Below are 15,533 nucleotides of genomic sequence, written 5' to 3'. Positions count from 1 at the left end.
AAACTTATCAAAACGACACATGCAAAATATTTAAATAATTTTATTTCCAGATATATTACTATATAAGGTATTTCTCCCACCTTCTTGGAGAGCCTTCGTGGTATGGTGGTCTGGACACTGGGTTGGTATTCCAGAGATACGTGGTTCGATTCCCGGCGAAGGCAGTCGCTCATTTTCATCTATCCGACTTTTCTAATTAACCTAAAGTCTCTACAACTAAACCATTTGCCTGATAGAAACAACGGAACTTATAAATATATAAGGCTAACTCATAGAGAAATATTTGTTTTCTTCCAGTAAAAGACCTTTGAAAAGGTAAACTTGTTTCCCGGGTCCCTTGCATTCGAACTATCTTATATAGTGTTAGAACCAGTCATATTTATTCCAGTATTGAATTCTCGAATATATGAGATCTTAATTTTTAAAACCGTAAGAAGCACTGTTGTATGTGGAAAGTATAGAAGATAAATTATTTGATAATAAATAAAATAGGAAAACAATAATAAAAAATTTACTAATTAAATGCTAAGAATAAAGTATTTCTGACAAACTTATTTAATGTCTAAAAGTATCACATATTTAAATAACATAATTATTAATTTATACCCAACTGACTTTTTTCTGTTGCTTTACAAAACACAAGGATTTCGTTTTCTCCAAATATTATAGTTAAATTCCCAAAATTCTGCCTGAATGACGAGAATAGAATCAACTTGTTGCAATTAATATAATTAAAAATACATTATAAATATATTATACATTCAAAGCTTCTAATCTTTAAATTTAGATTAGCTTTTAAAATGGTTTCGTTCTTGAACGCAACTGGATGTTTATTGCTGCTATCGAACCTCAGCATTAAATTTTAATAAGATTTTTTTATTTATACCTCAAGGAAAACACAATCTTTATTTCAGGTAAAAACCCTTCTCGGTGTGGAAGCTGAGAATAAAAATAAAACCATTTATTAAGACATGTGAACATCTTGTGATAGGTTTATTAATTTCGTGGATGAATGCAGTACAAATTAAGTAGGAAAAATAACTAATTTGGAATTATCATCGTGAAAATTACGCAAATACAAAAAATACGTATTAGATAATTAGAACCTTTTTTTTTTTGTACAGAAAGGAAATAAATGCTTGATATAGCTGACTGCTGAGAAAATTGGAGTAATTCGTTTTCGCGATTAATAAATTTATACACCCGAAATAATATAATAATAATCTCAACGTATTTGAAGTAACTATTAATGTATGAAAGGAAATATAGTATGTATATGTACAATTTTTGCTTCAATATATTTTAAGTAACTATTAACGTATGAAAGGAAATATACGTATCCGTACAATGTGTATGTACAATTGTTACTTCAATGTATTTTAAATAAATAGTAATGTACGAAAGGTAAACGAGCCATCGATTTATTAGTCTAATAAACTTGAGGTTTGGGAAATAAAACGCGGGATTTTAAATCCCGTTTCGGGTAAGTTAAACCTTCAACTCATGCATTTTTAAGTGAAATGATTAAGAAATACGGTTAAAATTTTAACTGTTCACAACAAGTATTCCCAATTTTAGCCTAGTTCCAATATTCAGAGCTTAAAATTCAGTGCTGTAGGAACCTGGACAGGAATGTTTTTATGGGTTTTCCCAAATGTAACGTGGATACGTGCCAGTTTCCCTTGGGAAGCCCTCAAAGAAGACATATCTACAAAGAAGGCCCTCGATTGCTTTACCATATATAAATAAACCAAATCATCATTTCTCTTAAGCTACTGCGGCCAAGAATAAAGGCAGAGATGAACACGTTACGCGTCTGAATATTCTGTTTTATTTGGGCGTCGCTGTGCAAACCTGAACCCCGCCTGAGGACTGAATATACATTGCTTTTCAGTGAAAAGATGCTCTGTCAACTGAGTTACGCATATCAAAAATTTGCATTGGATAATTTCTGCATGATAATGTGACTCTATCAATTTTATTTTAATGTAATTGATGCGCTCAAGGCAGTGCATTTAATAGCGGGTTCAAAATTCAGCAAGCATCGAAACACTGAAAATATGTGGCGGTTCGAAGAATTTGCAGTAATTCATAACGGAGGTAACGTGCCCTAACTTTGCATAATTTATTAACTTAAAACCATTGCACTTATATTTGCTTATTACAAATTTTCTACTTTTCAGAGTATATATGAAATCAAAAGGACATTTAATTTCTAATCAAAATATCAGGATATCTTCTAAACCATAAAAAATTAAGTTCATTAAATTTAATTCAATAAAAATTTAAGTTCTACTTCACCTTAAAAATATTAAACATGAGCTAACAATTTGCTTATTGACTATGGGTCAATGAAATCGAAGAAACTGAGCATTTCGATGTGAAATCTAACGAAGGCAATCTATGATTTTAACTATAATATGTATTTAGAATTAAATATTTAGATTTTCCTTCGATGTTTTGAAACTATCGAATTGTAAATAATTCTCTTCTGTAAAATTCAATACTTTAATTCTTGTAACATTTTCGGAATTAACAGATCTAACAGGAATCTTCAGTTAAGTCTCTCAGATTGAATAGCTACCAGAAAATTGCAATTAAATATCTAAATTTAAGATAAAAAATGAAATCAGCAATTTATATTCCTTTTTCTTAAATATCATTACATATAAATTGAAATTAAATGTAAGAACTTACCCTTTGTTTTCGTTCGGAATGTAACCCAAAAACATATTCTCTGATAAATCTAATGATTTCAAAGTTCCTTCGCTGTGGCCTGCAACATCTTCTTGACCGTCTAGTGTAAGAACACCGTCCCTGAGGTATCGCTTGGCAACTAATCGATGAAAACGACCCTGCTGCAGCCGGTGGGGGGACTTCAGTATTACGGGGCCGCTACCTAGGTTGTACCTTGGATAGAATTGTTGAGAAAAAGAAGAGAAGAAAAATCTTAGATCAAAATGAATCATAATGATGTGGTTTCTTTTAAGACTTTATGATCTTAAGAGATTTTATGATCTCATCATTTAAAAATAATTTATGTTTGCTGTTTAAGTTGCAATAATTTTAAAACAAACTAATATAAAAATAATTTATTCCTACTGCTAATTATTTCACGTCACACACCTTCACATTCATTAATTAAATAAAAAATAATTTTAGGTAATTTTATTTTATGCTCATTTTTTAAGCTTACATTTTTACTTCACTTGAAGAGTTCAATTTCATTAGTATAAGCAAAAAATACTGTTTCGTATTTCTGGACTAAGATCTTTATTGTTAAGACTAAGAAGAACTAAGAAGACTGAGAACTAAGGAGGACTAAGAAGACTAAGATCTTTATTGTTTGGGAAGAATGGGGATCTGAGGATTTTATTACTCTTTTGTCTTTATCTTCATTACTAGCATTTTGCTTAACCTGCATTCATTGTTTTTAGATGATGCTCAAATTTGTTCTTTGTAAATAACTTATTTTTATTTTAACTATTTAAATCCGTTGTTGTTTTAAATAAGTTAAACACCACATGACAAGACACATACATATTATATATTGTTAATTCGAGTTCTTTAAGGAAAAACAAATCATAAAAAATAAATACAGGTAGTGTTTTTAACATTGGTTTAATATTTGAAGAGCTATTTTAAGCCTTCTTTTTCTATAAAGTAGCATTTTCAGTTCTTTAATGCATTTCTTTGTACAACATGAACTGATAATTATCATATACCCAAACGCCTATTTATGTTAAGCACATTTAACCTTTATTCAAATTCTCTTATTTATTGGCTTATATAATACCTGAAGTTTCAAAATAAGGCGACATAATGAAATAAAAATCTGATGTGGATAACAAATGACTTTCTTGTACAGCCTTGTAACGGACACCACATAACTTCCTCAGTTTGTCGCTTGTAAATTATACACACTATTTTTTGGCTGCACTTCATCTAAACGTTTCTTCTCGAATTATTCTAACTTAGTTAACCGATCACTCAAGGCTAGTTGAAAATGACATCAAAAATTTCAAATTTTAAAATTAAATACTCCGGTCAATTTTTGTCATATTGGAGTCAAACTTCTTCTAACTTTATTTTTTAATGGCTAGCGTAAAAATCTTCCCAAATATAAGCATAGAAAACGGTAAACCACATTAAAAGTTAGATTTCGCTATTTACTAAAAAATGATTTTAAATTTGATATTGCCCAAAATGAATTTTTCTGTAATATCAAACACTTTCGTAATTTGAATTATATGTCTACCACTGCTGACTGCCATGAAAAAGGAGATGCACAATTAGATATTATAGCAGTCCTAAATACAAATTTTCAACGTTCTACGGCTAATCGTTTTTGAGTTATGCGAAATATATACATACATAGATACTTACGAACGTAAGTATGTACGTACAGACGTCCCGAAAAAATTCCTTTGGAATCAATTTTACAAACCGTTTTGAAGAAAAGAATCCTTTATTCTGTGCATACGTGCAGATGTCACGCAATAAAATTGTATAAATGGATTGGGAAAAGATCAAAATAGATATCGTCGTTGAGGTACGATACCCTACAATTTTTGCTCAAAGATTTAATAATAAAAGCATAAAGAAAGAAATATCCTTTCTTACAGAAAGCAAAGCATTCACGTAACAAACATGTTTGACAATTTTACAATATTATCGAAATGACAAGTGGGAAAAATAATAATAACAGGTAACAATATATAGAAAAATGTTATATAATAAAACATAGTTCATTAATTATTTCATAATCGTAGCTAACATATATTCTTTTATCTAATGCGTAAAAAGTTAATTTTAGTTTTGTCAATATTGATATGTTTTATCATTTTCTGAAATAAAACTACCTCAAAATCTATGGAAGGTACACAAAATATTTTTTAAAAATATTAACTTTGAAAATATTTCTGAGATCTGTAAGCATTTTGCAAAAATATTCATGCCCTCTATTTCTGCACAGAATTTTATCACTAAATAGGAACAGAAAGGTTTCTCAAATAATTAATTTGATTAAATAGCTTAATACTCGTATCATCAAAAATTGCTTATTCGTTCTGTTAAATAATGATATTGTCATAAAATGTTTAATTAGAATTTTCATAACCTAGTAAATCGAAGTATTATTTTGAGCAACAGTTTCTTCTGCAGACTTTACTATTACACGTATCTCCGTAAAACCAAGCAGTTATGCTACAAGCGCATGAAAAATATGGCAAACAAAACCTTATTATTATGCCTTTTTGACTTCCTTATAAGAAGTAAAGAAAGTACTGAAATCGTTAAACCTTTCGGGTTTCATATTTCAATAGAAATATCCATTTTGACGCTTCCGAATCCATTTCGATTACTGTTTTGCGTGACGTCTGTACTTACGGACAGAATAAAATACTCTTTATTGCAAAATGAATTCAAAATGGACCTTTTTCGTGACGTCTATACGCAAATATGTAACTCAAAAACAATTAGTTAAAGAATATTGAAATTTTGCATATGGGACTGTTATAAGACCCAGTTCTGCATCCTTCTTTTTATTACTTCTTTACTTATAAAGAGAGTACCAAACTGTTGTAGCTATTTAATTAATTTATCCAACTGCTAATTTTTATTTTAAAGCAACTTTTCTTTGATTCTCGCTTTTCAACCCACGCTTTCTTGCCAGAATGTCAATAAGCTAGCGCGTGTATATTCAAAGAAGATAGAAAGAAGCAGTATTTTAAGGGAAGGTTTTGAAGATGATTTTGAAGGTGAAGGTTTTGAAGGTGAAGCGTGTAATGCCTGCTTGAAAGTCATGATATTGTCTTGAATTACTAGCGGTCAAGAGCGCTTCTAGGTATTAAGCTTGTTTACGCCGACTTCTACGTGTCAGAGCCTTCCTGTGCGTTCAATTATCCTGTGAGCCATTAGGAAGAACTTATTATATTTAAATTCATCATCACCTTTTGAGTTAATAAAGGTTTACACCCTTCTTGCGACTTTAGTGGTAACTAAGCCCTGTCGATAATAATTCCTCACACAGTATTTTAGGTCTTTAGTGTACGTTACCGAAGAATCCGAGACACTATTATGCGACTTAAGGGGACGGTAGACTTTAAAAATTAGTTTTTTAAGTTTTTGTGCTTTCAACAAGAAACCTTATACAAATATATATTATAACACAACTTTATAAAATATGTGTTCAATATTTCAATTTATTTTAAATTTAAAAAATGTAAAACAAATAATTAATTATTTTAATTAAAGATTTAAAATGCTCTTTGCTCACTAATTTTCAATATTTTTTCCTAATTCTTCCTTTTAGTTATAAAGATTTGACAAAAGATTTTGTGTATCCGTTATTGAATATGACGGATCAGAAATTTTTAAAAAGGATTTTTGTGAACTGAAACCCAATTTTCGGAAAAAGTCGCCTTTTGTTAAACATTATCACAAGTTTAAACTTCTTAATAACCACATATCCAAAAATGCATACACAGATCTACTGTAACATATAACAAGATAGTTTCTTCCAAATATCATTCATTTTAGACTAAAAATGAGACGCATGGAGCAATTTCAAGACGTACCAACTGCGAAAAAATTTGTTTTGAGAAAACCGAATTTAAAATTTTTCTTCAAACTTACCTTTAATACATAGTCATGAGAAACAGCAAATTAACTTTCAATATGAATATGTATATACTAGATAACATTTTCGTATCATTTAGCTATTTTTAATCTCTCAATATTAAATATGAGAAAAACAAACATATTGCAAATTGGTATGTGATTCGAAGTTAGAGGTAGAAACAATTTATCCATTATATCCAATGAAACTTTTAAAATTCACTCGCATCATATGTTTTACCTTCATCTGTTACATTTACATTGTCTTTTAATGCTTTACAATATTTTTTTACTATTTCTGTTTATTTCCAAGCAGATAAACTTCTCTCTTTGCTTTTGTTCAAGCGACGTTGATCACGCTTTTTTGCAACAAGTAGGGAAAACGAGTTTGCTTCCTCCTGTTCTACGTCGATAGCATTTACATAACCAAAGTTAAATTCATTAATATTTGTCAATACTGACATTTCTAGCCTTTTTTAAGAAATACACGCTTCTTTTCGTCAAATATATATAAATTATAACATCAGTAAATAACTGTTGAAATACATATTTTTACATTTTCTCCAAAATTTAAAGGGCGAAGTTTACGCTGTTTACACATTTTAAATGCTTGTAACTTCTTTAAAAATTAGAATATTTGAACTCGGTTTTTTGCGTATGATGTAGTTACGTATGTGGAATATTACGAGAGTATAAAACAAATTCAATATTTTGGTTGATTTTTAGCTATTTAAAGTCCACCGTCCTCTTAAAAGCTGTTACTCGGCCTTTATTTTCGCGATCGTTGATCGTAGATATATATTTCAAATATCAAGTGTTTCAAATGGCAAAAGTATTCACGTTTTCGTAATTTTAAGTTTAAATATATATTAATTTTGGAAAATTAACGAAATCTATTTTTTAATACGGTCTGCTTATTCCTGTACTTATATCTGGACAAGATATACTATATACTCGTTCTGCAAAAAAGAGAACAAAAAAGAGTGAGACAAAAATTGACCGAGATATTTAATTTCAAAATTTGCAATTTTTGATGTCATTTTCAACTTGCCTTGAGGGATCGGTCAACGAAGTTAAAAGAATTCAATAAAATAAGTTTAAAATGCAGCAACTAATGTGTATAATTTAATAGTCTTACAAGGAAGTCATTTAGTACTCAGATCAGGTTTTTTTCCATCTTTTTCCATTTTTATTATTCTTTGAAAAAACTGTCAGTTTTCCTTCTGCGAATAACTGAAAAAAGAATGCATGATAACAGTATAAATTGTTATCATGTTTGTTTAAATATATCTGTGATATCGCTAGGTAAATATTTTATTCTATACGCATTAGTTACTTCTGAAGATATTTTGTTTTTTATAGGCATTAAGTTTGCACAGAGTATAAGGTTTTTATGAACAGCAAACATAAAAATCGAGTGCCCTTGCTGGGACACAAAAGGCAAAACTTCCAATACTAGCTTAACACTTCCACCACGGCAATACGCACGAAACAGTAGAATAGTTCCTTATAAGTTTTATAATGCAAGTCTAAATACGTTTAAAGTTTAAAGAACAATACATTTTAAGTTTAATAAGAAATAAAAATACACTGATTTTTCCGTGATAATCGGGAACTATACATTTATTTTAAATTAAAATATCATTTTTGGTTTCTAAATTCATTAGAAAAATATACAACATATTAAAATTTAAAAACAGCATAATTACAAGAAATTTAAAAATGTATCAAAATTTAGACGATATTTTATTAATTGGACTGAAGTACTTTTTCCGAAATTCCGTCTTAGAAATATACTTCGCGAAAAGCTGATAGACAGAGCATTTATATTCTCTTCTAAAACTTCTACACTGCTGTGGAAGAATAAAGTTAGTGAAAATTCACGCTTCCAACTAGCAGTTAATAATAATTGAAAAAATCTGATGTTTATTGCTTTTAAATCCCTTAGTTTTTAATTAAAAACTGAAAACATTTGAAAGAAAATTTAATGATAATAGAAACTTAATGAAATCGGTGAAGAATTTATGAATTTGCGAGTAAAGCACACTTAAAAATATTCTCATACGGGCAGTGGAAACACTTCGTTTAAGTTTGCTTAATATATTCGAAAGACAAAGATGTAATTTGCGCTCGATTTTTTTTAATATTGTCAAGTTTTCTGATTAAAGTTTGAAACAAATAACTTATGCTTTGTGAAATGGTAACACAAAGCTTTTAAATCGCTAAGTTTTTTATCAAAAATTCGTTAAATTAGCGTAAACTATACGTATATAAATAGTGGGAACCCCATGTGGTTGTTTTTGAGAAATCTTATGTGGACAGAGATCTTCCTCTTCAAATTTCATCTAGGTTGGAATAAAAACTGTAGATTTACATGAAAGATAAACATAGGGACATTCTCCTTTATTTACAAAGATTTTACATATCTGTATAAAATGAACGAATCCGTTAAAATTCCAAAACTCAAAAGAAATTTTAAAGTGTCTTTTGTGCAATTATCAATAGAGCAAATTATACATTTATAATGTAAAGAACAATGATGTATTTCAAATACATTGTTATACATTTTAAAATTAATACAATGAACTCAAGCAAAACAAAAAAAAAAATGCAGTTGCCTAATAACATCGCTACTGGAAAGGGAATGGACTATGACCTAAGGTAAGCTAAAGTTGCCTAATAACAAAAGAAAATCTCGATAGAAAATACATACTATTAAAATCTGTATCGTCTGTGTTTATCTGTTTGTGGCATCACCTCCTCTGGAACGGCAGAGAGCTGAGTTTTAAGAGAGATACTCTTAAATATTAATTCAAAACTCTTATAGATATTAATTAAAAACTCTGAAAAACTGAATTCTCGCGCTCATTGTTCCTAGTGGCAATAGCCTTGTGCGCTCTGCTTTATTTCGAAAAGTGTTGCCACTACTCGATTTCAAATCGTATAGTTTGTTAATACAAAATTTGCGAGTTTCTTAAAATATGAAATAAAAATAACACTATCAAATACCGTAATATTATGAAAAGGACATATTCTGATGTTGAAGAAAGCACGTGAGTGTAAGTGACGTCATTGTACGTCGAAACATTTTCGTTAATAACACCATTTTAAATAAATATTTGCTGTTGGCAACATTTTTGTTTCAGGTTAGGATAATTGACACTGTATGCTATTGCCAAGTTAATTATTTTATTTATATTGGAAAAAGTGGTTGTATTACACTAAATTTAAATCATGGCCTCATACGTATTAACTAGAGTGTCAAAAGATTTTGCTTCTAGGTTTAGCGACAAAATGTACGAATTGGTTGTTTCTTGGAAAGAATGAACTGATTTTATTCATATTGAAATGTGTTTTCTTCTTTTCAGGTGTACATAGAACGTATAAATTTTGCTTTAGCTGCAGCCCGCTGGTAAAAAAAAATAAAATTTGATATACTATGCAGTGAAGAAAGATGCCTTTATTTATTTTATTTTTTATTTTTCATTTTTCCTAGATGCATCCATCTGCAACAAGAAGCTACGTATAAATTTTTTAGAAACTGGTCTGCCATCGTATTTACGTTCCCCTTTTATAAAAATACTTTCAGCGAGCAAATAAATCAGCAAGAATTACTTACCTGAATTCAACGAAACCATCTTTAACGGAAAGGGAAACAAAGTCTCCAGCTCCGGAGGGCGTTTGCCCGTTATATAAAAGGATGCCATTGCTGCCGAAAGACCTGAATTCCAGTTCTAAAGAAAGACGCGTATATGCTTGGAGTTTGGGAAGTTCCAAATAAGAAGATCCGGAAAATGCTGGGATTTCTACGGGTGTATCTGGAAAAGAAAAAAAAAAAATGAATACCTTTTTCTTTTGTAGAAATATATTTCCCCATTCATAGAATACGCGTCATTCTGTTGCTAGGATTTGGATCAGATCAACAAGATTAATGTCGAAGAAAGGTAAGATTTATCGTTCAAATGTCAGCGAGAAGGAATATTTTTCATTCCAAATTACCGAGCGACAGAAAAAAAGTAAATCCTGTTAGAATCTACTTCAGAATTTTTTTTTAAAAAACACGAAATAGTTCGGCGATATTCCAAGGAATATTTCGTAAATTTTCGAAATTTATTATTGTATTTAATCAACCTCGAATTTGTTTCAAACTACTTTGTTTTAATACATTTATAAACTAATGATGGCTTTGCACATATTATGTAAATGTATATTTTTATAATTAAGCAATTTTAAAAGATTAGTTAGGATAAAGTAATTAGTTAGGATTTATATTTTTCGATCGTTTATCGATGTTAATTCAACTGCTGTAAATGAGTTCCCTATCTTTCAAAATTCCGAAACCAAACATAGACGATATTATTGTGTAACTCCTGTCATTGCACATAAATATAATTAAATAATTTTTTCTTCTTATGTTAATATTATAATTATAATATTAAATAAAATTACAAAAATTTGTATTTTAAGAAAAAAGTGTGTAACATAATGCCAATTAATGTTTAGAGTAGACACTAACCGAGGAAAATTTTAGAATAATAAGTGGAAATACTTGGATAGAAAATAATAATAGTGAACAGAAAATAATATTGAAGAATGAAGGTTAAAAAACCCGACTAATATTTATAAAAATTTTGATATAACCTGCGGTATTTTGTGTGCATATATGATAGAAGATATAGAGGATTTTTATCTCTTTGTGTCTTTAACGAATTATTTTCTTTTGTAAAATGTATTAGGACAGTGATTAAAACACTATGATTTCTCTTTAAAACTAAAGTTATTAAAAATGCAATTGTTTTCACACAAATAGACAGATGATTTTATAAAATATTTTCTTACTTAATAATTATATAAATAATTGAGGTGATAGGTATACTAAATTACAGAGAGAAAAATACGCCTCTCAATTTTATTTTATAATTCAAAACTTGTCTTCTTTCAAAACTATCTAACGTCCTCCTTTGTGCTGGCACTATTTCCAAAAATGAAAGTCTCACTACATTTAGAGATACAAAACACATGATAGCCTTGAATGAATAACAATTAAGGAAACATTTTTACTCAAGAAATCTTAACCTATCTATTGAGCTCTCCTGGCTTTCTTTCTCCATTCGTAAATTCTTTCTATACGTAAATACATTCAGGATGATTTTTCTACTATGTAATTAAACATTTGACCAGAAGGCAATTAAATTTTAGTTGTATTCAAGCAAGTTTTCGTACTTTCGAGGGAATTTTAATTTCCGTATTACTACTGCAGTTAATGCTAAATTAAAATAATCTCAGATTGCAGCATAATATAACGTACAAAACTAATTTAAATTAAAATGTCTTAAATGTTGCATTGAAGAGTAATTAGATTTATTTAAGCACTAAATGTGGAAAAAGTTCATTCCTTTCACTTAAATTCGAATTCCGGACCTCCCGACTTCTAGCCGGGCACTCTTCCTATTACGCTGAGAATGCACGTGTTAAGACGAATATACCTTATCTTCTCCACTTAAAGGGCGAACGGTCACCAAATGCTAGTTGGGGCAAATTATTATCTTCCATATTTTAGTTCAGACCCCACCTGTAGATAGCCGGGAAACGTAGAAGTTAGGAAATGTGAGAAATCAGGGATGTCCTCAACTGAACTCAAATTCCAGATCTTCCGTTTCCCAGCCGGATGTTCTTCCAATTACATCATGAAAGTACGTAATATGGAGGAAGAAAATATCCCAGTTCATTATGCTGCATTCATGTTCATTATGCTAATTTTAAAATTTATGTGTAATAAAATTGGATCTACAGTTACGAAATGTTCCACAAAAAATCGGATCCTTTGTGCAAAAGCTTATCTGTTACATTTAAAACTATTTTCGAGGCTGTTATCTTAGATAATCTAAAGCGAGTTCCAATTCTTGTAGAACACTTAGAGTGTTGATACACTTGCAGTGTTTCACCAGTGAAGCAAATGCAAAACATTTACAAGTAGACAATAAGGACTTTAGGTAAACGTTATTATATGGTTATTCTGAATTGCTGACAGATCTTTAGAATCAGAGAGCCAATAATATTTAATAAGCTATGATCAAGACATTTATCATTTTATCAATTCATTCCTTTGTAATTTATGCCTTTCTTTATTGCTTTATGAAATAAATATTACTTTAACTTCTTCACTTTCAGTTTCATTAAAATTTTTATACTATTTCATAGCCTCATGAATTTAAAACACCATTGTTTGAATCTTTCAGTTCTCCGAGACTCTGCTTTATTCCATAGTTTTAGCTCTTTCCTCTCTAAAGAGCTCAACAATATTGCACCTGATTTAAGGAAATGATAAGACATTCTAAGCTTAATGTAACTAGTAAAATAACTATAGGTTTTAATACCTTATCATCTAAACGACCACCTTTCTATTTTTAAAAGGAAGATCAAATGGATATTTACAATAGTCAACCTAAACTTACCTACATATAAAGCGAATTCCTTAACAAGTAACTCTTACGCTTACTGCATTTAATTAACCTCTTAATTACCTAATTCATTGTTTACTTACTGTCATTCAGAGAATAGTTTTATGGGCATTTAGAAACACAGCGCAAATACAAAAGAATCAAGACTTATTGCGCTCATTGTATCAGGTTCAATGGTCCGCCTTACTTTCTTTGGGAACATGCGAGGACCTGACTCGGAACAGGGAGCTTACTAAAGCTATGTTCAATAACTGTGGGAAGTAGACAAGATACACAGGAAGGGTATACAAAAACCCTTTATTTTTCACTCTTTACAATAATTTCCGTACTTCGGAATACAGAGACCAACCACTTGTGGTCTGAACGTAAGAATATAAAAATATAACTAAACTCTAACTTAAATTTGGAATAATCAACAAGATCCTACGTGTAAGATTGGCCGGATATTAACAGGAAGCCGTATGTAGTACAGAGAACTGTTAACACTACAATACGTTTAAAATTATCACGAGGATTAAACCTCTGGCCTGGAAGGCAAACAGCAACCGAGTAAAACTTCTAAGGCAAGCGGCCTGCTTCGACTAACTCCTTCCTCTCTCTCGCTTGGCAAAAAGCCACAACTTAAGTACCTGGCGTTCGCCAGACAAATTTTGCATAAATAAGTTAACGCTTTTAATTCTGGCCGGAAGTAGAAAATAAGAAGTGATAGTAAAGATTTAAAATAAAATAAACGTTAGTAAAACTTAAGATCCTTACAATTGTTCTGAAACAAGTAGCTGGCCAGACAGCGATTTAGTAAATAATTTTGTTGATTTAAATATTTTTTAAATCAACAAAATCTATTTTTTTAAAATATTTTTAAACTACATATTCATTTATTTGAGAAGATATTGTATTGCACACTGATAAATGGTATAACAGATTAAATCAAGTACAGCTAGAATAAATCATTTAAGTTTAAAAATCCCCTCTTTGTTTGGCTGCAATAAAAAGGCGACGTTTTCATCTGCATTGCAAATTAAGTTTATTTATGTAAAAATACAAGTTATGTAAATGTAATTACAAGTTATGTAAAAGTAAAATACCAGTTATGTAAATGTAAAATACAAGTTATGTAAAAGTAAAATACAAGTTATGTAAATGTAAAATACAAACTAGCCTAAGAATGTAAAACTAATAAAGGTAATTTTTAGTAAAACATCTTTTTATATCCTTTGGCAACAGTTGGAAAAAATCTAAAATAATAAAATATTTTATTCACTTGCAAGATCTTAACTATTTTTTACTTTATTATTTAACAATGTAAATGAACGTCTGTATTACGTCTGTCCTCACAGCATTCCGCAATGTCGCATATTTGTCGACAATGTTTCATATTCCGTCTATGACTGGAGGGTTTCGGAAATACACTCATGTCCATAAATTAAGGATAATTCGGAGTCACGCGGAAATCGAACTCTAAAATAAATATATCACCTGTAAAATCACTACACACATCTTCAAGAATCATATGCAAATTTCAGGAAGTAACCAGATGACACCGATGGTACGTCACAATGACGAGAGTGTAAGAGAGTGATATATAAGGAATACAGGCAAAGCAGAAAAATTGTTCACAGGCGCTTTATAAGCATTTCAGTGCAATAACCGAATAGTTATGACACAAAGGACGCATTTGGATGACTTTTTACGTGGTAGAATTATCGGCCGTCTGGAATGTGGGCGTACCCGTCTGGAAGTATCAGACGAACTTGGAATTGCTCACAGTGTCATCTCCAGGCTTTGGCAACGATTCCAAGATGATGGTAATGTGAGTAGACGTTACAGCACAGGTCGCCCCAGAGTTATAACTCCGAATTAGGACCGGTATTTGGCAATTACTGCCAAAAATACAGGCGGAGCACAGCCTCAGATCTGTCTCGTCAGCTCTCTTCTGCCATTGGTACGACAATTTTAAGGCAGACCGTATACAGACGCTTAGGGCAGATTGGTTTATATGCTCGTAGACCTGTCAGATGCGTTCAACATACTGCAACTCACTGTCGCCTGCGGTTCCCCTGGAGTAGAGAGCATGCATCGTGAACACCGCAACAGTGGGCTTGTGTGATGTTTTCCGACGAGTCCAGGTTTAGCTTGCAATCTGATTCTCGCCGGACTTTCATATGGAGAGCTCCAGGTACTCGTTACCACCAAGAAAACATCATTGATGGACACCGTTACGGTGGTGCAGGAGTGCTCGTTTGGGGTGGAATTATTCTGGGTTCCAGAACTGACCTGCATGTTCAAATTGGAACCATGACAAGCCAAATCTATCGGGACGTCATTCTGGAACAACATGTACGTTTGTTTCGGGGCGCCATGGGCGCATAATTTGTGTTTATGGATGACAACGCCCGTCCTTACCGTGCAAACATCGTAAGGGAATGCCTTCAATCGGAGGATATCACCCGTATG

General features: G+C 30.8%; 1 protein-coding gene across 2 annotated transcripts in view; it reads right to left on the bottom strand.

Moving 5' to 3' along the window:
• The window catches only part of LOC118203430 (agrin-like), a 686,914-nt gene that overhangs the window by 99,036 nt on the left and 572,345 nt on the right, over window positions 1–15,533 (bottom strand). For both annotated transcript variants that reach the window (XM_085810654.1, XM_085810655.1), the window contains exons 14-15: window positions 10,238–10,436; window positions 2,698–2,910 (exon numbers count right to left, since the gene is read on the bottom strand). In XM_085810654.1, the coding sequence (XP_085666780.1) occupies window positions 2,698–2,910; window positions 10,238–10,436 (412 nt within the window). The remainder of the gene's footprint in view (window positions 1–2,697; window positions 2,911–10,237; window positions 10,437–15,533) is intronic.

The sequence above is a fragment of the Stegodyphus dumicola genome, chromosome 2, assembly GCF_044657685.1.
Source record: "Stegodyphus dumicola isolate Sdum_Otavi_A_Nest chromosome 2, ASM4465768v1".
In the NCBI taxonomy this organism is placed as follows: Eukaryota; Metazoa; Arthropoda; class Arachnida; order Araneae; family Eresidae; genus Stegodyphus; species Stegodyphus dumicola.
Note: the sequence above shows the minus strand (reverse complement) of the source record. Positions and strands in the feature narration are given on the sequence as shown.